The 27,994-nt window shown below is 40.4% G+C and overlaps 1 protein-coding gene across 1 annotated transcript in view; it reads right to left on the minus strand.

Moving 5' to 3' along the window:
• Positions 1-493: 493 nt before the first annotated feature.
• The window catches only part of Elovl7 (ELOVL fatty acid elongase 7), a 72,245-nt gene continuing 44,744 nt past the window's right edge, over positions 494-27,994 (minus strand). Inside the window, exons 3-8 of the mRNA XM_028784153.1 lie at positions 18,614-18,804; positions 15,131-15,211; positions 13,973-14,029; positions 11,564-11,669; positions 6,168-6,304; positions 494-3,132 (exon numbers count right to left, since the gene is read on the minus strand). Coding sequence (XP_028639986.1) covers positions 2,923-3,132; positions 6,168-6,304; positions 11,564-11,669; positions 13,973-14,029; positions 15,131-15,211; positions 18,614-18,804 — 782 coding nt within the window. The 3' untranslated portion in view covers positions 494-2,922. The remainder of the gene's footprint in view (positions 3,133-6,167; positions 6,305-11,563; positions 11,670-13,972; positions 14,030-15,130; positions 15,212-18,613; positions 18,805-27,994) is intronic.

The raw sequence follows: 27,994 nt of genomic DNA on the forward strand, positions 1-27,994 counted from the left end.
AGCAGGTGGAGGACGGGAGAGAAGGGTGGATCCTTTGGAACTAGAGTTACAGACAGTTTTGAGCTGCCATAGGAATACCAAAACCCAGGTCCTCTGCAAAAACACTAAGTTCTCTTAACCACTGAGCCATCTCTCCACCCCCTTGTTACTTGCAGACGTCTGGTCTACTAACCTACTAACCATTTTGAATGGTACACATTTTACGTAATACGCTTGCCTTCAAATGCTTTCATAGTATTTTTTGAATTTGTGAATGGCAGGACTTGGTCTCCTGGGGCACCTGTACCGTGCTGTTTGAACATCCATCTTTGTGGTGATAAGATGCAGGTGGTTCCAGTGGGCATTTTGAACCATTCACATCCCGAACAGTATTCTGAATACAGAAAGCACATAATGAGTGTGCCAAGTGCTTCGACTAAGAGCATATTCAGATGTAGAACCACTCACACAGGCAAGCAAAAGCAGCTAGATTCCAAAATGAAACACACACGTCCATGTGATACCACAGATTTATTATAGCACAGAGAACAAATCCAACTTCTCACAACTTCCAGTCATTAAAAAGTGAACAGAAATAAGAGCTAGCCAAGGGATACAATCTCATAATTTCCCAAACTATGAAACAATGTAGTATACTCAAATTAGAATTCTCATTAAGTATGAAGACAGAGAGTCCTAATACCCCATAGATAATTAAAATTTTGTATTTATAACATATATGTATATATATATATATTGGACCTCAAGGACTCATAGAACTTTTATAATAAACTATACTTAATAGCTGTTTGTTTATTAGGCAAGCTAATGTAAAGGCAATAAAGTCCTGAAAAGTAGGGAAACCCCATTAGAAACTCTGCTTAACCGACACTGAACACTGCCCACACAAATCCTACAACCAGTGACACTCAATTTGCTCCACGGATACTTATGTGGGGGACACTGTGAACTTTGATCTGTTTCCATATAACATTTCACCTCCCTGCCTTCATTCATATAGTTAAAAATGTGGTATGTCACAGTGTTGCTCTTAGTCCGTAGGCATATCAAATATGTTAAATACTTGGAGGGGGGAGAAGAAGGTGTGTAGAAGAGGAGAGGAAATAAATAAAGTCTCCTGTCTTATTCTCTACTTTCAGTTCCTTTGGGTCTTTGCCCTACTTGAGTCTTTGGGAATTGCTTGTGTATGAGACAGCATCTACCATTCCATCCGATCTTAACCCAGGCTGGACACACAGAGTCAAGATAGGAAAACTTGGATCCCTGAGACCTTCACAGTGACTGACTAGCACAGCTGCTCCCTTCAGCTTGGCTTGTCTGTTACTTTTTTTTTTTTTAAGTATGAAAAGCTTCCTATTATCCTCTGCTTTTCATTGTAAGCAAGTGGAGTCACTAAAGGCCACTTGATGGCAAATAACTTTATAAACTGAGTGAATTCGAAAACAGAGTAATGGATCAGGAGAGGGCAGGCAAAACTCGAGAGTTTACAGTCCACGAGGACTCTGGCTTTGTAGAAAAGTGAGCAACACTGTGTGGCGAACATGACCAAGGCCATCTGTGCTGATTTTGAAGTTGTTCACACATAGATAGTTCTTCAAAGAGGAAAAGGAAATAACATTGACAGCTTCACAAATGTCCAAGTATTGCTAAGTTGTTCTGGTTCACCCGCAAGAAGAAGGACATTTTAGAAAGTAGCATTTTTAAAGGTGTGGGGGAGATGCCACATGAATTTCAGCCCTTCACAATATGGCTTATAAGTCTGAAGAAATAGAAATCCTGGCTAATTTATGATTCTGGAACATAGCTCTTCATGCAGTGTATCTGCAACACTATGTATAATACACAATCATAATGTAGTGTCTTTATCTCTCAAAATCTAACAACCCTTGTTTATGTAACCAAATATTGCCTCTGATATTCTGCACCGCCCAACTCCAGTTGCTTCAAAAGCCCTTTTGCACAGTAGAGATTCAAAAATTAATATGTGACTCAAAAGCATCTGAGGTAAGTCAATCACATGAACACTTAGATATCTAGCCAATACATACTTTGGCAAAACAATCCCTTAAACCATGACATATCAGAGAGTGGCATTATACTACAACAGATCATACCTTTCCTCACTGAATTCCATAGCATATTTTTTTTTAATTGACACATCCCTCTTTTCAGATACGCACCAAGTTAATTGTAGAATCATCATTAGCAAAGCATTCATTCAACTGTTGACACAAATGATCTTCTTTGCAACATAAAGTTACCTTCACCTTAGGGTCACAGGCATCAGTGCAGATATGGAAGCATCACTGCCTCTAACAGCTTGTACACGGGTTGGGAGGAAGTCTTGTGGGCAGATCTTGTGGCAAGGACCCAGAAGACCATTCTAACTTACCATTAACAATTTAGAATGATAGCTTATCAAAAATCCACATAGACTTTACCTGTGTTAGCACTTTAGAACTGAGCTCTAGAATGAATGTATTGTCTTCTGAGTATAAGGGATGAGTGACAGACAGAACCCAGCATCAAGGGTTTCCACACCAAGCAGGAGGAATCTATTGTACTCTGTGGACCTCTGTTCATATTCAAAATAGCTTGTATTTTTCATCATTTCTCGAGTTCCTAGAAGAGCACTATATCACTTCATATCCTCCTCTCAATGTAGCAAGATGTATTAAGACCTCTGATTGGTTTGAAAGGCAACAGGAAACCTCCTGGCTGTTCCAGACTCTTCCCCTGAGAAGACTTATGTGGGAGCTTTGGACTCTCAGAGATCAGAAACCCAAATAACTTATCATAAAAAATACAAGCTCTTGGTTTTGAAAAATATACAAAATGCACTGCATAGGCAAGTATGTCTTGATTGTCAAGGAAGGCAAGGTATCATCAGTCTCCATTGTAAATCCAGGCTGCGTTTGTGTTTTAGTGGCGCTTGCTTTTGCAATTCCCATTTTCTATAGTTTTGGGCAACCTCTGACCCTTGGTGTAAGCACGATACCAAAAGTGGAGAAAGAGCACCAGGAAGATGCATCCGTAACTCATGATGATGTACAGGAAAACTGGATACTGGTAATTACAGTCCTCCATGAAGAAGATCTGGCCTATGTGGACAGTGACAAGAACAAACTGGACCTGAGAGATGGGAGAATGATAAAGAAATTAGCTATGAAAAGACCAACACAGGTTGATGAGTTCTTCAGCCATACCTAAGTTACTACTAGGCAGGGCAGGATGTCTTCCTATATGTTCTCTCTAGGAGTGAGAATAGGTTAGGTACAGTGTCAAATTTAGACGGGGGTTTGGAACCAATATTAGGTGCTAACACTGCACAACCCCAGCAGATCCTACATAAATGTTACCTGGAAGGTACTGTGTGGTAACATACATCCTTCTCAGGCATCTAGCAAGCAGCTATTTATTTGATTGGTTGTTTTCTTAGGGGGGGGCAGTCTCAAGGACTGTAGTCCTTGGTTCTGATGAAGTGTTTTGGGGATCACTACACTGTGACTTAATTTTCCAGGGCAATCTTGATTTCCAACATTTTGTTCTCAGAGACGAAGCATTGTAAGTTCTAGAAGACACTACCGTCCAAATTAGAGCCTTTTTAGTTTTGATGGAGCCAAAAGATGTCCTTAGAGCTGCTACGAGTGTTTCATCACCATAGATCCAAACTGTCCCTTGAAGGAGTTGGGTGTGGTGAGACACACCTGTACCTCAGCTACCTGAAAGGCCGAGGTGGGAGAATCATTTAAGCTCATGATTTGAGATCAGCTGGGCAGCACAGTGAGATTTCACCTCCAAGAAAAGAAAAAGACAGAGGAAGAAGGCCTAGCTGTCAAGAAGACATAGGAGAGGGAGGACACTGGTTGGCTTCCCAAGGATGTTCAAAGTCTCTGTGGACTGGAAGAGTCTTTGTGCTCATAATAAGGAGAATTTCTATGTTAGTGTTTAGACATTCCTTAGTATCTTTCTTTGATACTTGTTTTGTAGAGAGAAGATATACATAAGCCATTGCATGTCTGTGCCCGCTGGGTTGTTCTATCCTTCCACTGTGTGGGTCTCAAAGGTCAAACCCAAGTCATCAGGTTTGGTGGGAAACCGTCTCACTGCCCCCTCCCACTTCAGACCTGTTTATACCTGATTTAAAGTCAGTTATATCCTGGGGAACTTTTAGAAAAATCTTTATAAAGAAACAGTATCTAGGGCTGGAGAGATGGCTCAGTGGTTAAGAGCACTGACTGCTCTTCAAGAGGTCATGAGTTCAAATCCCAGCAACCACATGGTGGCTCACAACCATCTACAAAGAGCTCTGATTCCCTCATATGGGTGTCTGAAGACAGCTACAGTGTACTTACATATAATAAATAAATAAATAAAGTTTAAAAAAAAAAAAAAAGAAACAGTATCTATGATTGAATCTTTACATTATGTCTTATAATATGAGTATTATTAGTGTCATCTTTCACTACAATAACCTAATGAACAACCATGGCTGCCCTGTCCAGCAGCTGCACCGACTCCCTTCATTTTGCAAGGGGATGATGAAACCTTGGAAAGGTGAAGCAGAGTCCTCTGCACACAGGAGTGCTTGAGAAAGGTGGCAAACAGATGTCTAGCCTTCGTTTTTATGTACACATCTTTCCACTGTATTGAAAGTCTTTTGTTTTCTGAAACAAAGTCCTATGTGGTACTGGCTGGCTTCATTCTTGTTACGTAGCTGTGCATGACCTTCAACTCCTGATCCTCCTGTTTCGGCTTCCCAAAGGTTGGCTCTGCTGGTGTGCACAAGTATACCTGGCTCACTTCATTTAAAAAGTGTCAACATTTGTTAGATGAAAATAAACTAATAAAATAAGATTATGTATGCAGTAATATGAAGCATATTGTACATGCATACACAAGTGTAAGGGGAAAAGCTGAATGAAAACAAAAAGAATAACTATTACCCCAGAGAGAGGGGTGTTTTTATTGATTGATTTATTTTTCATTTATATGGTACTCGGAACTAAGAAAACTCTCTTACAGTAAGCTGCACCGCAGCCCAGTTTATTTTCCTTCCTCGGGTATTTTAATTTCTCTACAGCAAGCACATATTACTGCACAATGAGAACCATACATTAAGGGAAAGCAGCAATGGAGGATAAAAGCCTTGACTTCACAGTATTCCAGAGTAAGAGGAAAACAAACATATGAATTAAAGTATTCATTTCCGGGCTTCCTCTCCGTTGGTCTTTGGGACTGTTGCCAATTGCAGATACAACAGCTGGTGGGCAGGAGCTCCTCTGGTCTTCCCTGAGGGTCCTGAGAGGCCAATGCACCAGTCTCTCTCTTGGGGGAGAGCCGCTTATAGGCCTACATCCAGTGTTACTTGGTGAGTCCCCAGCAGGCAAGCTATGCCTTAGTCCCACTTTCTCCTTGATCTCACTGGCACCCAATTTACATTATACTTCAACTCAGGAAATATGAAGATTGTAGAATTATTCTAATAGAGGGTAATAAAACTAAAACAGGTCATTTTTTCACCCAGTTTTTTTTTTAAATCACATGTATATTTTTAGATTCTTAGGAGATATTTTTTTGGCCTAAACTATACCTTCCAGTCCTTCAAGCATGGCTGACCTGGAAGCAAATATCCACTCTGCATAGTCCACCTGTCTTATGTTACTTCATACCTGGAATTCTCTCAACAATATTTACTTAGGAGTAGAAAGACAAACTGACCAAAGTTAGGACTAACCAGGTAAGCACACAGAAACGCCCTCAATTCCTTCCACATTACGGTCCTTCAATGTTGATTCTGAATGTGAACTTTCTAACTTGTACTTCAGTATTACTCTGTTTTATGCTATGGTCATATAACTTTGATATCATTTTGATTACAAACTTTTTTTGTTTTCTGGGTTCTTTTTTTGTCTCAGATCATTGTGAAGATAAAGACGCTGGCTTAATCATTTGAGAATCTGAGCTACCAAATCTATTTTCTTTTTAGCCGACATAGTTTCTCATAAAGTTCAAAGATCAACAAAACCAGCATCCCTTCTAGAGGACAGGTGTTATATATACAGACTGCTCTGGGTTCTTCTAGACTCCTAACTCACAGACAGACAGTCAGACACGTGACTGTGATCACAGTTTTGTTTCATATTTAAAGAAAACTGGTTACTCACAAGCTGCAAAGATGTCAAATGTTTTTTCCACCATAAATACTTCTGGTAGGCTGGTCCCATTGCACACAGTCCATAGTAGGAGTACATGACCACGTGCACAGCTGTATTTAAAAAGGCATGGAAAGTTCCCAAACCACCTGAGAGAAAAGAAGTTATTGTAAAACCACCTCTCGTCTCTTAAAACCACACATATTTGTCCTAAGGTTTTGGTACCATCTCTTTCTCTCATTTTAGTAGGAAGAAGAAAAATACATAAGAAATATCAGTTCTGTGAAACAGCCCTCAAACTAGGAGTTCAGTAAAATGTTAGCAAAATGCCAACCATAAATCTTACAAAATAAATTAGCCTGTCATTTTTTCGTATGCTTTAAGCTTAAAATGTGACTGTGATTTGAGTTTAAACAAACTAGATCAACCTCTTAAATATGCTACATTGCTTGCCAACAATCAAAATGTGTTTTTAGTCAAGGTTAAGAGTTATAAGGTGAACAAATGACATTGATCTTAAATGCATAAGTTAAGATGCTTCACATGCTCAAAACCTACCAATTTCCATAACCACCACCAAAATAAAGATAACGAATACTCAACACCACCAAGGCCTCCTCCTACTGCTGCATGAATACATCCCTCCAAGGTGACCTTTAGCCGAGTTCCATCATCAACTCTTAATTTTGCCTGTTAATCCATTTCACAGAGATGGGGCCACATGGCATGGACTCTTTTATCCCTCCTTCCTTTTCATACAACACGGTATCTTTGAGTTCCTTGCATGTCGGTGTATACACTAATAATTTGTCTTTTTCCTGTCGTTCAGCTTCATGTCATATAAATGCACCAATATTTATCCATTCTCCTGTTGAAAGACAGCTGGGTTGCTTCCAATGTGGCCTCTCATGTGTAAAGCTACCAACATAATCACTGTGTGGAATCAAATTACACCCCCACACTCTCAATCCAGTGCTTTAGATATTTTTAATGCAGCAAACGCTCTGTCGGGAAAGCACTGGAAGTCATTAGGAAGCTATGCTAAGTCTGCTCTAATCAATTACTGTGATTTCAAAATAAATAGTGATCGGCTATTAAGCCTGCTTTTTATCATCCTACTCCTATTTGATTATGCTTACTCTTTTAATTTTGCCATCTTTAATTAGGAGAAGAAGCACAAGACTCGAGAATGTAAGAAAAGGTCATTTCAGTTGCCTTCAGCCATAACAGTTGTTGGTGGAAGGGTTTCTGTCCTAAGATGCTCAACTTAGAGAAATCTGCTTTATGCAAGGTATTGACCTAGGATTTAAGTTTTTCTACAAAAATAAAACAAACCCTATAAAACTCAAAAGTCATCTCCTTAATTCTAGAACACTTTGATTCCAGAAATAACCTAAGGCAGAACAGGTGCAAAGTAGAATGAATTAATTATTTTACGTAAATTCATTTGTAGGGTGGGGAGGTGAGCATGAATTTGCATGTATGTACTTGTGTGCCCCCGCACACATGTGGAAGTCAGAGGACAACAGTCGGCAGTTGCTTCTCTCCTTCTATCACATGGTTTTCTGGGAATCCAACTTGGGTCATCAGCCTTGGCCTTGGAGGCAAGCGACTTTGCCAACTGAGCCATTATTCTAAAATAACTCTTCATAATTGTGGTGATTCTGAATGTTTCTAGATATTGTAATTGCTAAAGTATTCCCGTCAAAGAACACACTTTAAATAATTAGGTCCTACTCAGCCAAAGCCTCATGCTAGCCTTTACTTTATAGATTTTAATCAAATCGCAGTTAATTCCTTAATTATTACAAATTTCAGAAGCAATACCATTAATGAAGCATGTTACTACCCTTTCATCTTTTATTGTTTATACTTGGATTAATCTTTCCACCACCACCCCCAACAAATATAAATAAATTATAAGATGGGGGACATCCTTTTTAGGATAACTAAAAAATTGAGTAGCTCCCTGTTCCTATAATAGCTCAAGAATCAGGCTGATTCCTGGAAGGGTAAGGGTAAGGGACAACTGTGCATGTTCCCTTGTGCCCAGTGAGAACGCAGACAGGAAGTGCAGCTCAATTTTCATAAGGGCCTGTATCAGAGCCTTGTTCACTAAGAAGCCATTTTCTCTACATTACCCTTGTCATTTAAATAAGTGGTTCTCAACCTGTGGGTCAAAAGCCCATGGGGGTTACCAACCCTTTTACATGGTTGCCTAAGACCATCCTGGATATCAGACATTTACATTATGACCCATAGTAATGGTCACAGTAGCAAAATTAGTTATGAGGTAGCAAACAAAAATGATTTTATGAATTATTTATGAAAATAATTCCAGCACAACCTGAGGATCTGTGTTAAAGGGTCGCAGCATTAGAAAGGTTGAGAACCACTGCTCTCGATGTCCTAACCTGAGGATCCTGTATGGCGTTAGTATGACTGTTGCTAAGAAGATTGTGTTAAAGAATCACTGAGCAAACGAAGCTGCCAAATGAAATTAGCTTGCTTATTTTCTCTACCAATTGCCTTTTGACATATTCCTCTAGTGAGTTTGCTTGTAAAGCAAGCACATTTTAATCAGTCATGCTTTCTGCTTTACTCTTTGGAAGGCCTTTCAAATGAAGCAAAGCTTTCTTTACAAGAAGGGGCCTGAAAAGAAAGCATCTCAGGATGAGATACAAGTCCATCCCTCACATATTACCTTTTGATATATTATCTTTTGGTTTGGAGAAAAGAAAAGAAGCACCTGGGTAATTATGACAGTTCTCTACATTTCTCAGTGAGGGTATTTACAGAATTAATAGAAAAACCTAATATGAAAATATTCTTCTCTTATTCAAAGGAAAAGCTCCATTGCTATTACCCCATAAGGAGGCACAGGATGCAACAGGAAACCAGACAATAGAGATCATCTGGGCTCTAGTGTTTGCAAAGACTGGCTTAAACAGACATGCTTGTTCTAGGAGCTTAGCCCTTGCCAAACCACACTTCTGGAAACAAATCCCGTTGCTGGGCCTGCTGTTGGAAAGCAATGCAAGAGATGTGGGCATGTTGAATAGAATCCCACACCTAAGACAGAGCAGGCCTGGCAGCTCACAGAACATACCAGAGACACAAAACATTCTTTTCTTACCTTGACCATTTTTTTTCTTTTTTTTTTTTTAAGGAAATAAGAATTAAAGCATGAGTAGAAACCACTATGATAAATGTTTGATAACCATAGACATGGACGTTTCAAATCTGAGGTAGATTCTTCTTTGAATCTGCATTTCTTAAAATGATTACTTGCTTTGAAAAGGAAGCTAGATCACCAATGGATTCAAACAAAGGTGGGGAAACCACTCAGTTCCATTTTTTAATAAAATGTATGTTTCCCATAGTGGAATTACCACATACTTAATACAGAAAGATGACAGACCACTGAAAAGAGTAAAGAAGCCAAGGTAAACATGTTGGTTTCGGTATCTTCAAATCATCTGTGTGTATTTTGGAGCGTTGCTTTCCAGTCTATTCTTCCAAAGAACAGCATGGAAGGGAGGTTTCAAAACTCCCTAATGGGAGGCGGGTCTACTACCGCCTGTGGATATTTGAATCTCCTTACAAAAAATGGTCAATTATATGCATATCACCTGTGCACATACCCCCCCCCATATGTTTTATACCAGAAAACTCTGTGCATGTAATGGAAGCAGTTCTGTTCTATGTTGCTTAGGGAATAATCACAGGGAAAATATTGGTACATGACTTAGTACAGGGGCAGGTTTTCCTTTTTGGTTTTGATCTATGGTTCATTAAATCCATGGATGCAGGGCTCACAGATGTGGAAGCCCAACTATATTCTGGTGTTATACAAGAAACAGATGTAAGCTAAAGGGTTTGAGAACACTTTTCCTAGCCTAATAAATAGCAAAGTCGCCATTTTTGTCTGGTAATTAGCAGTCACGGTGCTTAGTGGGGAAGACCACACTGAGGCTTCTCGGCATCACTTTATTTTCCTGCCTTTAAACACACAGAAATCATAACCACCCTATGGGTGTGCGTTGAAACATTTTCCAGTTTTTCATCAATATAAGTAAAACATTAGAACATTTCACTTAGGAGACCTGAGTGGCCCAGTATGCATTTGAGAGAAAACAAACAATAAGAAACTCAGTCAAAACCATAAAGGTTAAATACGGTGGCTATCTGTGACTTCCTGACATCAAGAAAGTAGAATAAATAATTCTTGCAGCAAAGTTTGCTGACCGAGAAATACTCGCTCAAAGGCTTTGTTTACTTCAAGCTTTATGAATGAATAAAATTACTGCCTAATTTTTCTAATTCTGGGTGTTCAGAGATAGAAAACCAAATGAAATAGAATCTTGTGGCCAAGCTTTTGATTAAAACTATCTCGATCCAAAAAAACCAAAAAAACAAAAAAAAAATGAAAGAAATGTCATCTCCTTTGGTAGACTCCTTTGGGAAGTTGAGTAATTGTGATCTGACTCATCTTTAAAGTTGCTGTGGTATTGTGTACCACACCTGTGATGTGGTTTATTCTAGAATGTTCACCTATGTGTTAAAAGTTTTGTCTCCAAAGCAACTGGACTGATAGGGGTAGTGGGCTCCTTAAGAGGTGGATCCCCGTGAGAGGTGATTAAATGGGAACTTTCCCATAAGTCTTTTGTGTCTTGCTATGCCTCCCTGGTTGCTTTCTCTGTTCCTTCGGTTTCTCCCCTCCTTTCTTTGCTCCTTTTCTTCCCTGTTTCTGCTATGATGCCATATTACACTGCTAGACCTGCCCAGAGGCCAAACAGATGGCACTGCCCAATATTAACCTTTCAGCCTCCAAAACCATAAGTTAAGTTATGCAGAAGTCTCTGCTTCGTAAAGTCACCAGCCTCTAGTAATCTGAGGGCGACACAGAATGGACTAAAAAGGCAGGGAGTGTCAGGTATTGGGAACCTGCAGACAAAACAGACCTGGAGATAACATTCTGACTTTCTGTGAACAAACTAGGAATGTCATTTAAGTAAGATATCTATGAATCCAAGGCTTTGGATATTTTATTTATTTGTTTATTACCTATTTAATTGAAAGCATGCACTAGAACTCACTATAGAGAAACAATAAACCCTGAACGAAACTAAAGAATATGTAGAGAAGGTCTCGCTCTAAAGTCTTCATGTCAGAAAAGCTGGCGTGTGGAGTCTAAACTAAGAGAGTCCTTTGCTTCTGTTTCAGGTGATTACTTCAAATTTTTTTTAACCAAAGTGGCTCTTTGAATTAAAAAAAAAATCTCATAAAGTATACCTAAGAACAAAATTTGTATTGATAGCATGTGAAAATGTCATCATATGTAGATCGCATGAATCTGGGAATGTCGCCATCTATAGATCACATGACCCCGGCTCTCCCTTTCCTACCTGCAGCAAACTTGACTCCAAACCACCAGGTCCATGGCATAATCGTATGATGGAAGACATGAAGGAAAGTCACTTGGCTATTTTTCTTACGCAGAACAAAAAAGATCTGAAATAGTTTAAAGAAAGTCAAGTTCGGAAAACCCATGCATTAATTTATTGAGTGTTAAAAAAAGAAGCAGCAAAACGGAAACAGTTTCACAATTTGCTCCCAGCGGCTGCTCTTAAGGTGTGCTGAGAGGAGCTGGTACTCCAGAGCACAGCTTGAAGGAAGTGCTATTGATAAATAATAGTATTAACTAAAAAAAGAACTCGTTAGATTTTGAAATATGTGTCAGCCTGAAGTTCGTAACTCTTATGACTGAAATTATTTCAATCTACATTGCTCTCCAACACATCCTCCCAGTTTGGATAAGGGATTAGGCAAACTAAAAGCCGACTTGGGAAAACAAAACAAAACAAAACAAAAAGCCTAAGGATGTATTACCAAAGAAAAACAAATGATGAAACGCCTGAAGAGTTCATCTGAAAAATATTGCAGACAAGAAAGCGAAGCTGCGTAAGAAAAATGAGAACGGTAGCAAATGTACCATCGCGACTGCGCATGCCCGTTATTAGCTTGCTAAGAGCAGAGTTGGGGGGTGGGGTGGGAGCGCTGTTCAAAGAATGTGCTAACAGAAAACTTCACAATGCCAGAGTTAAGTTAGGCTTCCAAATTCAGGGCATAACACAAAGCATTACTGTGTAAGGGAAATTCGGCAAGGACACACAGCAGAAACAATTTCCTTATGGAAGTTGCTACTGAGAATATGCAAAGCAGAGCCGATGAAGCCACGCGCATTTGCTTATCCACACAGAATAACGCAGCCTGGTGTAGCAGCAGGACCATAAACTTGCAACAGGGGTCCTACCGCAACTGTCTCTGGGTAGGCCACTTAACATCGGTCGTCCCCCACCCCCATCCCCTAGTAAGGGTTCTGAGCTAAATCAATGGTTTCCCAAACCTGGCTGCATGTTACAATGTGAACAAATAGTTTAAAAACACACAAGTGTGGTCTCTACTCCTGTCTGTCAGGCGTCAAATCTCAAGAGGTGGGGAATGTGTGTACGGTTCCATTCCGACTGCACGTAATTGTAATGCACCGTGGATGCTGAGTTTATGGCAAGCAGCTTCTCGACGTGCAGTTCCCGAATAAAAATAAGCAACATTAACGACATGAGAGAGTGTCAGAAAAAGGAATTCCTGCACTTCACCAAGGACCAACTGAATCCAAAGCACGAGGGAAGTGGTTCTCAACCTGTAGGTCATGAACCCTTTGGGAGTTGCCTAAGACCATCAGAAAACATGGGTATGTCCATTAAGATTTGTCACAGTGGAAAACTGACAGTTATGAAGTAGCAAGGAAAATTATGTTATGGTTGGAGGTCACCACAACTTGAAGAACTGTATTAAAGGGTTAGGAAAGTTGAGAATCAGTGACCACGGGAGTTCAGGCATCATCTGTGCTTTAACAAGCCCTCCGTGTTTTGTTCTGTTGTTTCTTTGTTCGTTTTTCCATCTTCTCTCCTTTTTAAAGACATGCTACTGTTTTGTAGCCCAGATTGGGCTCACACTTGGGGTCCACCTCAACCTCCTGGGATTCTTCTAGGTGTTTTTAATGCATGCTAAAATTTGAGAAGCCCTGGATTCTAAACCTTTCCCAGGTCCCTTTTCAACCTAACATTATGTGATTAGAGTGAACTTAGAGAGAAGCATGTTAATATTACAGTGTGGTGCTGTGTGCTCCAGACACACTCGTCAGAAAAACCAGCATCTTGGCCAGCAAGTAGTTAAGGCTCTTAGCTTTAGGCTTTCAGAGAGCCCAGCTGGCCCTCCCCAGGATGCAAAGCAGGGAGAACGAGGGTCCAGAAAGCTCAGGCTTCAGGATGATGTGTGTGTTTCCCCCAATTACTGACAACCCTCAGATAGCATCACATTTGCTATGAGTTTATGAACTGTGATTCGCTTAAGTGTCTCACAGGAGTACTTTGACACTGTGTTTAGGTACAAAGAACCAAAGGTAACGATGTCTGCTCTTTGCTTTGTGAACCGCTTCATAAAGAACTGACATCATCTGTTTCGAGGCACACAGATCTGTAGAGTAAGTGGCAGTTACCTGTTTATCTTCATCAGGAGATACCTACACATATGGTTTTTTCAAAATGCAGTCAGAGGTTGTGAAATGCTGGCAAGTAGATTTTTCTAAAAGCCCAGACAATTAAAGGAAATGGGGGATGACAGCAGGCAAGCGGGGGTGGGGGTGGGGGGGAGAAGAGATAAGCAAAGGTATTCGCTATTCGACAACTGCATTAGCAGTTTATTGCTTCCGTGAGACATCAAGCAGTTACTAAATGTGTGGGTTGCATACTCACAGTGTCTAACAGCTCAATAAATTTGGAGAAGTAATAAAGCCAGCAGGTGTGCACCATCTGTGGAGATAAACACAGATAAGGATTTATTTATTCAGTATTTTATAGGAAAGAAACATTTACTTTTTTAAAAAATGGTTTTAAAAACACATAGCACACACACACACACACACACACACACACAAAGGCCGATCATGGTAGTGTACGTCTTTAATCCCAGCACTGGGGAGGCAGAGGCAGATAGATCTCTTTGAGTTTGAAGCCAGTTTGGTCTACAAAGTGAGTCCAGGATATCCAGAGCTATTATACTGAGAAACCCTGTCTCGAAAAACAAAACAAAACAAAACAAACATAAACCAACAAAACCCCCACATAACAAAATTTACCATCCTACCCACTTTTTTAAAGGTACACTTTTGTGGCTTTCATTTATCCACATCCCTCTATAACCATTACATATCCATCCGCAAAACTCCTCCGACTTGAAAAAGTGAAAATCTATACTCATTCAAAATTAATTTCCCATTCCCTTCTTCCAGCCCAACCATCCTTCTATCTCTGTCCTCTGCACATAATGATTTTGGGTACCATATATAAGCTGAATCATGTAGCGTTTGTCCTTTTGTGACTGGAATATACTACTTAGCACATTGTCCTCAAGAGTCATAGAAGTTGCAACTTTTATAGGCTGAATAATATTCTACACATGTGTGTGTGTGCGTGTATGTGTGCATGTGCGTGTGTGTATGTGATTTTGTTTAGCCATTTACCATCTATGAACATTTTGGTTGCTTCTACATTTTGGTCATCATAAATAACCGTGTTGTGATCTTGAGTATACAGATATCTCTTGACATCCCAGACTTCAAATATTTTAGGAATACAGCCAGAAGTGGAATTGCTAAATCTCATGAAAATTCTATTTTCCATCTTTTAGAGATCAGGTAAGTTTTGAAACCCAAGAAGTTCAAACAGTACTAGCTGTCAGCTTGCACACCTGGATTCCTTACATTCTTTCTTGTAATTTTAGATTTTTTCCTCCCAACTCACATAATCTTATTATTGAATCATTCACTCACCTGATTCATATCCAATATTGCAGAGGCCAAAAGATTTTCACAATGATTTTTGAGCTACAGACTTTCCCAAAGAGAAACTTACCCTCATTGCTCTTGGCGACTGAGAATAGTCAACAAGGTCACATCGAAACGAGTAACCTGTACCCCAGCCAGACATCACAAACTGGAAGAGAAACACGGATATTAAAGAGGCGGTTTGGACTGCACCTTGGTGCATGACCAGCTGAGTAAGCAGGCGGTGCAGGGGATGAAGCAGCAAGAACCAGGACAAACCAAACATGCTTTGGGAAGAAGCTTAGCATCAGGCATTCTCAAAGCCACAAGCACACACAACATTAATACGAACTGTATTCTGACTAACTTGTGCGCTTCTTGGAAGGATTCCTTTAAAACAGTGAAGAACAAAAGCCAGGGTTTATTCTGTTTAGTTACCGAATATTGCCTATGTCTATTACGTATGTGTGTTCATGTACTTTCAGTGCCTGGCTCTGAGTCTGGATTTTCTGAACATTTCAACTCTTCCCAATTAGTCAATAAGTGTTACACAAACGAAAACCCGCCAACAGGGTAACCGTGGGCACTGTGCTTTTCCTACTCATGACTGGCAAGTATCCATGAAGGGGCAGTGCTTGGCTCTGATACCCTCTCTGCCTTTAACATATAAACAGACCATACACAGGTCTGATACCAGCTGTATTTTGAATTCACAAGACAAATAAGGGAAGACAATGCTTTTGTTACTAACTGGAGTATAATCTGGCAGACTGTCATTCCAACACACCCACCAAATGACCTTCTCCGGGTGTTAAAAATAAAAGCCTATTGTTGGTGAGTCTGAATTCTAATTCCAAGGCCCTAGTGACATTCTTTTAGTTTGATGGTGGGAAAAGCTTTTAAAACAGCTACAAATGAAAGCCAAGTACTTGATTTTAATACATACAATTGGGCTGACCTGGGGTAGCTACAAAAACATTCTCTTCTTTGCCAAGTGTTACTTCTTCCTCTGCAGTTGCCAACATCTGGCTTGGAACATCTCTCTCACTATAAGGTTTATGCTACTTTTAGCTTCTGAAGCAAATGTTATATTTATAGTTTCATCACTATTTAGCTAAAGTGATAACTTTCTAATATAAGAACACACAGTTAAAGGCTTTATTGAGGCTTCTGTATGTTGATTTTTTTTTTTTTTGAGACTGGGTTTTACTATGTAGCCCAGGCTGGCCTCAAATTCATGACTCTATTGTCTTAGCCTCCCTAAGGGATTCGATAACAGTTCTCTGCCATCAGAGATCAGCCAAAATGATATTTAAATATGTATAAAGAAGGAAGGAGTGGGAAAGAACAAGAGGTGGTTTTTAAAATGCACCCCATCTCTGTTCTCACTCCTACTGTGCAATATAACATAACATAAGCTCTGGAGATGCCATGAGATCTTGAACATTAAGACTCAGAACAGTATAGGATATGCATTTCATGGTTTAAAAAATGCCTTAGAAATCAAGTCAACAGATCTTTTCAAAGAAACAAAGGAATGTGACAGAAACAGTGAATTCTGTTTCTCAAAATCGCCAAGTCAGTGAACTATGCCATTTTCTGCTATGCTCAGACTCACTTCAACTGATAGAAATAACACTAGCCAAGCAGTTCTCAGCCAGTGGGTCACAACTCCCTTGGGAATTGAATGACCCTTTCACAGTGGTCAAATATCAGATAGCCTGCATATCGGGTATCTTACATTATGATTCGTAACAGCAGCAAAACTATAGTTATGAAGTAGCAATGAAATAATTTTACGGTTGGGAGTCACCACTACGTGAAGAACTGCATTAAAGGGTGGCAGCATTAGGAAGGCTGAGACCCACTGCTTTAACACCAGAACAGGTTAAATTAAAGTAGATGACTAATTGGTCACCTTACCCTGACACCAAAAAGGCCTGTACTAAATGAGAGAAATTGTGTGTCTAGGCCCTCTGTGGGCCTCACTCGCTCCATCTTCTTTAGGGTCTGACTTGTGCCATGTTTCTAGCAAAGTCAATCACAAGAAGACAGATGGATTCTTCACTATGGCATGGTTCACTTTCTCCTCGCTCCTATATTTGGCCAAACACGCCTGGCAGAGGCATTTCCTCTGAAACCCTGACAAAATCTTGCACCACATCGTGAGCGGGGCCAGTGTGTATAACCTCTGAATTATCAAGTCTCTATCCAAACAGAGTGGGCCGAGCATTATCCTAGTGTTGACTTTAAGAACATACCAATAATCTCCGGAGGCTATGGCAGTTATTAGCTTTAAGCTAGTAAAGAAAAAGTTCGTGGTTCATGTTCAGCAGGCAGTATATCCTGAAACTACAACTCAGGTATTAGTGACGATAGGAACTCTCTGATTCTGATTTTTTTTTTAAACCCTCTTCTGTGCTGTAATTCACAAAGCAGAAACCAAAACTAACTGGTTACTACTAGATTCTTTTCAAGCCTGAGAAACATAATTTGGGGTCATAGGAAACAAGGACAACTGTCAGAGACAGAACCTGAGAAAACTAGAATACAATAGGACGCGAAAGGAAAAAAACTGGCTCAATCCTGTCATTACAGCATAAGATAAATGAAGCCTAGGGATATCAAGTTACAGGTAAGAAGAGGGAGCCTGGGCTCCTGCTTCCGACCATGTTCTTAACCCCTCTCATGTGTATATATATTCTCTCTCTCTCTCTCTCTCTCTCTCTCTCTCCCTCCTCCTCCTCCCCCAGAACATGTGAGGAGCCCATCCATAGTCTAGAAAGGACAAAGAGCAGTGACCTGTGGGTTAGTCCTACAAACGAAGAAGTGGCCAGCAGCAGAGGGGAGCTAGAGTCACGTAATGTGCAGCAGGAAGGAGGTGGGTGTCACAGTGGCCAGCAAGACCACCAGGACTCCTCACAGACCCCCAGGATGAGCAAGCACAAGTATGCTAGAGGGAAAACCAACAGAAGGAGGAAGCCAGCCAAGGCTGGAAATACAGCAAAGGACCCTAGAGAGCCAGGGATTCGAGGCAGCGGAGACACGTGACAAACACGTGACAAGTGCAATCTCTGCTGCGTTCTGGAAGGTTGCTATTCATCTTATAGCAAGGGACAGGGCTTTACCACTTACAACTTGGAATAAGTCTACGCCCTTTTTGGCCTCAAAGCCTGTAAAACCTAAACAGCCAAGTCAGCACCCAGCTCTGGAGTTGTATGCATTCCAGAACCAGCTCTCTACCAACCAGCTATCACTCTGAGTTCATTACTTCTTTTCTCTGCGTAGGAGTTTCCTCAAGACCAACGTTTCTCATGTGCAAATCTCTGAGCTAAATGTTGTTTTCTTTTCACTCGCTATCCATGATGGAAACTGTCCTGAAATCCTCAGGTTTATTTCATCTAGACATAACAATTTTGGTGGTTTTGTTTTGTTGCGGTAAACAACCGCTTAGTTTCTTAATTTCTCCATTCTCAAAACAGGGGTACTTGACAGTCATAACAAAAACATACAAACACATAACAAAAGACTAAGGCAACCTCTTCCCATTAGGAATACTGAAGACACTTGCCTCATAACACATATACACAGAAAACAGTACTATGAAAAAATTGTACGTTATCATCGCTTTCTTGAGTTCAAAGGGCTTCCGGTTCTCCATGAGTTTTGGTCCCAGAGATGTAACAAAATAGACATAGAGCCCCAGGATGATGGTTTGTGGCAGAGGTGAGGACATGAGGAGCCAGTCTTCAACTCTTGGATCTAAGAGAAAGATAACAGATAAGTAAACAACCACTTAGCCCAGAGATAACAGGAAGCGACCTTTATCTCAGTGCTGACAGCGCACCATTGCAAAGATCACAAGCATCTTTAGGAGGGGTGACAGGAGAAACCCCTAGAAACAGTGAGACTCCCCTGAGCTAAAAACAATGGAGTTGTCATCTCCTTTAAGTCTCAAAGGGTAAGAGGTATCAGTCAGCAGAACTTGAAGGGGAGTCTCTGGAGAAGCCATTCTGAAGGAACTGTGTCACGGACTGAACGCTGTACCCTCTCCGAATGCATATGTTAAGCCTGGTGTAATACTAAACACAAAGAATCCCAGCACCTGGGAAATGGAGATGGGCAAACCAGAAGTTCAGAGTCATCCACAGCCGTACATCAGCCGGTCTCAAAAATAATAAATCAAAATAAATAAAATCCATGTGCTGAAATCCTGGCACCTGATGTAATGGACGCAAGAGCTTCTCAAGAATAGAATTAGTGGCATACAAAGGAAGCTCTTTTGCTATCTTTCTGTCACATAATGACACAAAACAAGATAACAGCAACCCAGGGGAGCTGTCACCAGATCCCCACAGGACTGGCACCCTGGCCTCAGATATATAATTGCTCCAAGTTCTAAGCAGTGGGTATAAGCAGATATGGAGGAAAGGGTGGCAAGTGAGGCTCTACCATCTGTGACCACTCTCAACAGTCAGAACATTTCCATTTTCCATGAGCATGGTACTGCATGCTGTAATGACAGCACTTGGGAGGGGAAGGCAAGGGATCAGGAGTTCAAGGACAACCTGGGATAAATGAGACCCCATCTCAAATATATATTTTTTTCCATTCGGACATTCTTTTATATTTAAAAAATGATATATATCTGGTACTTACTCATTTTTTTCCTTTCCAAAGAAAACTGGCATAGTTTCTCAGACACTATATCACAGAACCACAAAACTGAAAGGGACCACATCAATATCTAATAAAGTGTGTCTAAAGTGTGAGCCAGCGAGTATGATATTTTGAGCCAAAGAAAATAGGTAATGCCCTTGCCACCACATAAACATAAGTTCATCCAGTTCTTGCTGCCTCCAGGCTAACAGGATTGCGGCATTCAAAAATTGCAATTAAAAACAAACTGTGATTCATTCTATAATTTCAAGCACTTGGGGCATAATTTGACCAAGTGACCTCATGATCCCAGAGTGAAATGGAAGAAAACAGCTATGGGCAGCTTGCAGGAGCATCTGACTCAGCTCCACACAAAGCATCCCCTTCATGAGTAGTGAAAGATCTGGAGCATGCATCCCTGTTCATCCAAACCACTAATGAGAAAGTCAATTACCAGCAAACCTTCTCACCCCAAACGTCTTCACTAGAACCCCATGACTGTCCACTCATTCAGCTTTTCTTTTAGTGCTGGACATGTTACATTAACAGTTGACATCACGTGCTTTAGTTAGTATAAAGGTGACTCATTTTGTCTTCAAGTGGACCTTACTCAAAAATGCCAACAGGTGCCATTGTCTCAAATAAGCAAAGCAAGCTAAGGAGCAAAACAGTCAACTCAAAAACCGATGCCAGATGTTTAGGATTTGAGTTTGTTGTTATGTCTACATAAGCACACCTTTCTACACAACAACAACTCTACACAACTATTCAAGTAGGTACAGACTCTCCCGAAGCCATGAGAGGATGCTGGAATGTGGAGTAAAATAGGATGCTTGCTCCATGGTCTCTAGTACTCTGTGTTAGCATGGATTTATATGATGAGAGCGCTGGTATGTAGTATTCTCCAAGCTTATTTGTTCATGGAACCCTGGATATATATATATATATGTATATGTATATGTATATGTATATATATGTATATATGTATATATATATGTGTGTGTGTGTGTGTGTATAGTATATGTACAATACTCTCTCTATATAATAATATCATACAACTTTTAGAAGTGACGCTCTGTGGAATAGTTTAGAAATACTGCTGTTATCTACAGTACATTTATAAAGTAAACCTTTAGCACTTTGACAGCAATAGGACATTAACAGGGGCAGGCTGATTTGAAATGTAGTAAGGAAGAAATCAAACATGAAGAACAAAACACAAGCAGAAGTTAAAAAAAAATCACTCAGAAGTTGTTACGTGTATGACATCATTTATACCGGGAAGAGAGAGTGGGGAGCAAGCTTGTCAAAGACACACAGACGGCTTGGGCTTCAGAGCGTCTTACACGTCAGTGCCTGGAGACAGAGATACTGTCACCGGTAGATGGATGTATGGATCTGGGATCAGGAGTAAGATCCAAGCCAGAGATGAAGATTTGGGGCTCACCATGGCATACACGATGACTATAAAAGCCATGGAGTGGGTTTACTAGAAATAGATAAGTGGACAGTAAGTGCTAAGGTCTGAGTGCTAAGGACCTCGGAGTCTCAGGAGAGACGGAAAGAAAGCTATGGGGAAGGCTGAGGAAGAATGCACAGCGACATGGGAATCAAACCACAAAAGTCAGATGTCCTAAAGCCAAGGAAGAGACATTCAGGAGGGACCCAGCATGAAATGTGGCAGAGAGAGGAATACATGTAGTCAGAAGACCACAGTGCCTTTAACAGGGAGAAGACAGAAATGTTTTCAGCAAGAACGATTTTAGTAAAAGTCATGCACAAAAGAGAACATCAACAAAGGGTTTCTGGCCAACACTGAAAACACAAAACTCTAGGGCTGGAGAGATGTCTCAGGGATTAAGAGCACTGGCTGCTCTTCTGGAGGACCAGTGTTTAATTCCCAGCTCCCACGAAACAAGACACAACCATCTATAACTTCTATTCCTTAGAGCATGGCATCTATACACAGAAAAGTAAAATAAATTAATCTCTTTTAAAATGCAAGGTTCTAAAATTTGAAAGTATTTTCTCTTACTTTCTCTTACTCTACTCTCAAAACTTGGCATTTTCTAAACCTTAAATCGGCTCTCCATGTGTATGTTAACTACAGTCTTTTCTGTTTCATTTGCTTCTTCTCTAGCCTTATGACAATGGTGAGTTTCCTATGACAGAATTTCTGGTCATCATTGGCAATCACACTGTGGGCCTAACTAACATCACAAGGGCAGTCTCAGTAAATCAAGCTTGTCACAGCACTGGGAATCAAGGCACAGAGTTAGAATTGATCAATCATTCTTACATGAATTCCTTCCCCAGCTGGTCAGTATAAACTGTAATGCATGAATGTCATAAAGCCGATGTCTGGCCTTTTATTGTTTTACTAATATGTCTAGGTTTTATTCCTAATGAAGTAAAGACTAATGAAATCAGCACCAAAGGAAGAGCCCAGAGGGCTGCAGTCATCCCTGACTGAGCATGGTGACAGTATGGGAGGGTTCTGGTTTCTTCTTCATAGGCAATTGCAGGTGCTCTTGTTCGTCGTCCCAAACACAGCTTCAGAACTAAGATGTTTTAAGTGTCAGTAAAGGCATTTCTCCATCACAGTTCTCTCTTGTGTTTTATTCTTTCACTGACTTGGCGGGGGAAGAAAAAAAAAATGGAATGATGTCACCCTTCTGTTCCTCCCCTGTTAGCAACAGAAAGAAAACAAGCCAAGAAAAGCATACCAGGCTAGCTCAGGAAGACCAAGAAAATCATTTCCAAATAAATCGTGTCTTCCTGTGATTTAACTTTTTCAGCACACACCTTTTCTTAAAATCCTGTGTACATACGACTTTCAAGTCCTACCAAGAAAAAGTCATGGTGGGGAAGTAGCTTGTTGCATTCTATGTTATTTTCAAAAAAGGATAACAAGATAACAAGAAGAACAAGAAAATATAACATATGTTTGTATGTACAAAGAAAGGAACATACATTTGTGTGTGCCTGTGAGGAGGTCAGAGGTCAACTTTGGGGTTATTCGTCAAGAGTAGTCCACTTGTTGTTTTTTGTGTTCATTTGTTTGTTTGTTTGTTTTTTCTGTGACTTGGCTAGGCTGGCTGACCAGTAAGCATGAAGGATCATTCCCTTGTCTTTGCTTCACAGAGCTGGCTATGGTGACATGGGCCACCCTACTTGGCTTTTCACATGGGTTCTGGGGACTGAACGCAGGTCTGCATGGTTTTGCAGCACACCGTTTACTCACTGAGCTGTCTGCGCGCCTCCTTTTTCAGTACCAGGCTCTAAACATTCTATTACAGCAAGATGGTAGAGCCAGTCAGTCGGTGTGGCGTGCCTGTCCCTCCTCTGGCCTTTTATACAGTCTTAGGTCATTGACTTAACCACACTCTACTTGGTTTTCTCATTTATGAATTAGACGTAGAACAAGTATTTCATAGAGGACTGGGTAAGGAATGTGCAAAGAGCTTAAACTCTCAATAAGCTTACTATTGTCCTTACCGCAGATCTCCAATCTGTAATCATAGCAGAATCACCTCTGTAGTGTTTAAAAGTCCAATAACAAAAGCAATGACCTTGATCCAACTGAATCAAAATCCTAAGGCGTAGATATTAGGGATATAGGCTTTTAAAAATCAGCCATAAAAAAATGGACAAGGAAGTTAATTTCTCGAAAAGAGGAGACACAAGAGTAAATATTCAGTATGGCTAATTATCAAGAGAACACAAATGGATACCAGAATTTTCAACCAGTCACCTCCCACTTGTAGGCCTGCATCATCAGACAAACGAAAGCTGATGAGTGATGTTGAAGATGTGGTAATGGGGCGTTTCTGCACTCAGGATGAGACTGGAAATTAGTACAGCCACTAAGGAAAACCACATGGAGACCCCCATTAAAAACCTAAAAGAATTATCATTTTAAGTCCAGGAGTCTCATTTCAAGAAACTGTGTGTGGCCTCCCCGAAGTATTATCCACAATAGCCTTGGTGTGGAAACCGTTCAGTGGTTCATCATCAGATGAATAAAGAAAGCAGTATAATGGAAGTGGGGGATCATTTGGTCTCTCCTAAGATGCCCTCTGCAACCTCTTGAGAAGCAGGATGGCAACATTGTTACAATAATTGAAATGAGCCAAACCCAGAAAGCAACACGGAGTCTCATACATGAAATAAAGGGGTTAAGCATCTGGCTAGACAACAGGGAGAGAGATATGTTAGTTAGTGGCTACAAAATTTAACTTAGGCAGGATAACTTTTTTGAGATCTAGTACAGAGACATGGCATAATAATAGTACTGTACATAGTCATATAATAATTATTATAATAAATATATACTATATGTCTAATAACAACAACAATAATAATAGTATATTATGTAGTTGAAATTCCTAACAGTAGGTCTCCAATGTTTTTATAAAGTGGGCATGTTAACTAGCTCATTTAATCATTCCACAATGTATACATCTGTTACAATATCACTTTGCAGATACAACTGTAATTTGTAAGCAGACGATCTTTTTAAAAGCTATTCAGGTGACCACAATGAGCTGTCCAAATTGAGAAATCAGGCTTCTGGTGCGTGATCAAGTTCCCTTGAGCCATATGCAAGGCTGCGGAGTTCCTCAGTAGACTTTGTGACAATCTTTCTTTGCCTCTTAATCCAAACTGCCCTTTGTCTTCCATACAGTTGCCAAATTCACTTTTTAAAAGTAGGGCTCTGCTTAGATTATCCTCTTGTTAAATGACCTCTCCCTCACTGATCAAATAAAATTCAAAGCCTTAGCAGGATGTTCGGGGCTCTGGCTATTGTCCCTGTCTCCTGCTTCTTTCAGAGGCAGTCTACCTTCCTGAAAAGGGCATCGGTCCACTTCCCTGTGAAGCATGGGCTTTTCATTTGACACGCCCATGGATCAATTGAGGATGAGTTGATACGGAGAGAGTAGAGAGGGCACAATAGCATTTAAGGTGAACTCTGATTCAATCCAGGGATTCAGTCATCAGTAAGTGTCCCCTGTTTTTCCCAGGAACAAAAGGCTAAGGAGACAAGGAGAGTCCTGTATACCTCGTACTTGGCCTCAGAGCTGATTTAAGGAAGTGTCGTGAGAAGAGCCAGGATGAGAGCAGAGGACAGAAAAGCAGGCTGTGTGATTGGTTCCACCCCAGAGGCCACCAAAGTGCTGATTTACCACGAACTAAATAATTCTTTCCTGAGAGTTCGCCAGAGGGAACTGGGGTCCTGGGAAAACTGGGTATACAGCTAGTTAAGGAGCTGTCCGTCAACGCCTTTTAAGGCAATGTTCTTAAGCATCACACACCACACGCTTTACAATTCTAAGAACCACCAGAATGAAGAAGCTGGAAGGGAAGGGAAACTTGTTCTCTGTGTACTTTCTGATATACCACAAGTTCATAGAAGCAGCAGGCCTACCCATCCTCTATCCTCTCGAAAAGCAAGCCCACACTATCTGAAAGAGATCGCACCATCCAAACATGCCAAGGGCTGCTTTTATTGTGTTTTGTTTTTTAATTTAATTTTTTTTTTTTACTTATCCACTTCACATCCTACTCACTGCCCCTCTCCCTGAAACCCCCTCCCACAATCCTTCCCCCATTCCCCTTCTCCTTCTCCTCTGAGCGGGTGCTCCCCCGATGTGTCCCCCAATACTAGCACTTCAAGTCTCTCCAAGGCTAGGCACTTCCTCTCCCACTGAGGCCAGAAAAGGCAGCCCCAGTAGAAAAACATATCCTACATACAGGCAACAGCTTCTGGGATAGCCCCTATTCCAGTTGTTCGGGATTCAAATGAAGACCAAGGCGCACATATAGTACATGTATGCAGGGAGGCCTAGGTCCAGCACATGTATGTTCTTTGTTGTTAATTCAGACTCTGAGAGCCCCGGGGGTCAGGTTAGTTGACTCTGTTGGTCTTTCCTGTGGAGTTCTTATCCCCTTTGGGACCCACAATCTTTCTTCCTATTCTTCTATAAGCATCAAGGGCTGCTTTTGAATGATAAGTACCTTTGCATTTTTCCTTAGCTCAAAGCGCTGTTATAGTATGATTTTAAAATTCCATAATCAAAGACTTGTAGTCAACTCTCTTCTACCTTACATATTAAGCCATCTCAGTGTTTGATGGCTGTGGAATTTTCAATAACTGTGCATAATCACCAGATCTCCAGCTATCAGAAAACTAGTAACAGTTTTCCCAAGGCCACACAGGATTAGGGCCAAAGCCAAAAATACCCTTGAAATACTTGGCTCTTGATCATGCATTCAGCTCTTCCCAGGGTACACAAAACAAAACTAATGCCTCCCTGAGATCAATACCACACTAAATAAATACAAGGGAAAACTCCCTTGATGTACCTGGCAGCGGGTTTTTCAAAGCTGTAAATCTTAATACAGATCCTTTTAACTCTGTTAGACCTTGACAAGAAAAAAAAAAAGTGGAAGAAAAAAACAAAACTCAAGGGAAGTGTTACTTTAAAAGTATCTAACATAAATTGTAACAACCTTTGGACCTATTTGTGACTAGGCACTTCCCAGGTAACAGAGCTCTTTCACACTGTCTTATCTGTCTTATCTGATAGGTGCTATTCTCACTTTAGTTTTACTCACAAAGAGAGTTTGTTCAAGGTTGCCTAGTTAATCTGCCGTAGTGACTAGCTGGAACTGGCTCTTCTCTTTCCACATCCCATGACCTTTCATCTCCCAAGACTTCAAATGAGGATTGGGTACAGAAGTGTGGTATGATTCCCTTCTCTGTGTCTCTCTCCAATCTTTTCTTGCCTATCCTATTTGCATAGTGTCTTTTGGATCTTCTCAAACTATATTTCTAATCACCGGAGATCCTTTGTTTTGCTACCCCTTTTCCCGACCTAATATTCCTTACTTTTTGTCTTTTGATTTTTTATGGAAGTACTTTTTTTTGTACCCAAAGTAAAGAGGTGACACATAGATAAAAGTAGAGGCAATAGTCTCACATAGTTTGCATTAAAATATTTTGTATTTCTAGGGCCATATGACTAGTCAACACCATGTGAGTCTAATTGGAATGGAGTTAAGGATTACCTGGGTTATTGCATGAAGGCAGTGAATAGTAAGGTTCGGATCGCAAAGGGTCTGTTTTTCAAATAACTATTCTAAAAAATCTGTTCCCAGGTCTGTTGAGGTGGTTCATTGGGCAAAGGTGCTTCTATGCAAACCCAATGACCTATGTACCATCCGTAGAAAGCACATAAAAGGATGGAGAAAACCAACTCCACAAAGTTATCTTCTGACTTCCACACATACACTGTGGCACATATATTCACACAGTAATTATTTTAAATTTTACCTTAATCTAGTTGGGTTCCAAGTTCAAATACTGAGAACTGAGTGGGCAATATGTTCCTCTCCTTTGAACTACAACTGGAAGATTAATATTTACATTAAATATGGAATTTGGAACAATCACTATAAATCATGAGAGAAAGATAACCTCTAAAGAAACTAGTATATTTTTTGAATCAAGTAAGTTGAAACTTTCAGGGGAAAGAAAAGAAAATAGGGAAATAGCTACTTTATCTGCCCTAACAGAGTAAGCTTACTTGTCCTTGGCATTTTTGAGGGATGAAACTATTGGAAAAACTTCAGAGACGTAACATTGTCCTTTTGCAGCCTGAGGAGATAGATGCTGCCCATGAGACAGTGTCTTCGCTGACTGGGATGTAGCCTCAAGGGTGATAGGTGTGATTTAATGAACTCGTGGTTTCTGGCCATTGAGTAAGTCACTTCAAAGTGGTTTTAATGGTAATGACATGTGTGTCTTAGTAACTACAAAATAATATTATGCCAAATCATAACTAGAAAACACCAGTTCTCGGTTTGCGTTTTTTCTTTTTCTTCTTCTTTATCAATACTTTCTTCAACTTTATCTACCCTGGGAAGATCACATCTCTGGGTTTTCGTTTCTTTATCTCTAAAATGAGACATGAAGTTGGATGGTATCTCAGGTCTATTTAAGTTCTAAGGCATTCTGATTCCTCTTCTATTTTCAAAAAACTTTTTCTACCATTGTTTTAAGACTTAAATAGTTTCTAAAACAGTGCCACATTGGCTGGGGTTTGAAAACTCACTGACACACAGGTAAAGAAAACTGATTCATGAGACTGGGTGTACCTCTGTTGTACAACACATACTTAGCGGACACAGGTGCAAGACCCGGACCTCAACTGCCCACAACAGACCCATCACCACCAAATCATCATTCACCACCTACAAGTGGCCCAACTTTCCACAGAAGAAACACATA

The sequence above is a fragment of the Grammomys surdaster genome, unplaced genomic scaffold (assembly GCF_004785775.1).
Source record: "Grammomys surdaster isolate TR1022 unplaced genomic scaffold, NIH_TR_1.0 99, whole genome shotgun sequence".
NCBI classification, from domain to species: Eukaryota; Metazoa; Chordata; class Mammalia; order Rodentia; family Muridae; genus Grammomys; species Grammomys surdaster.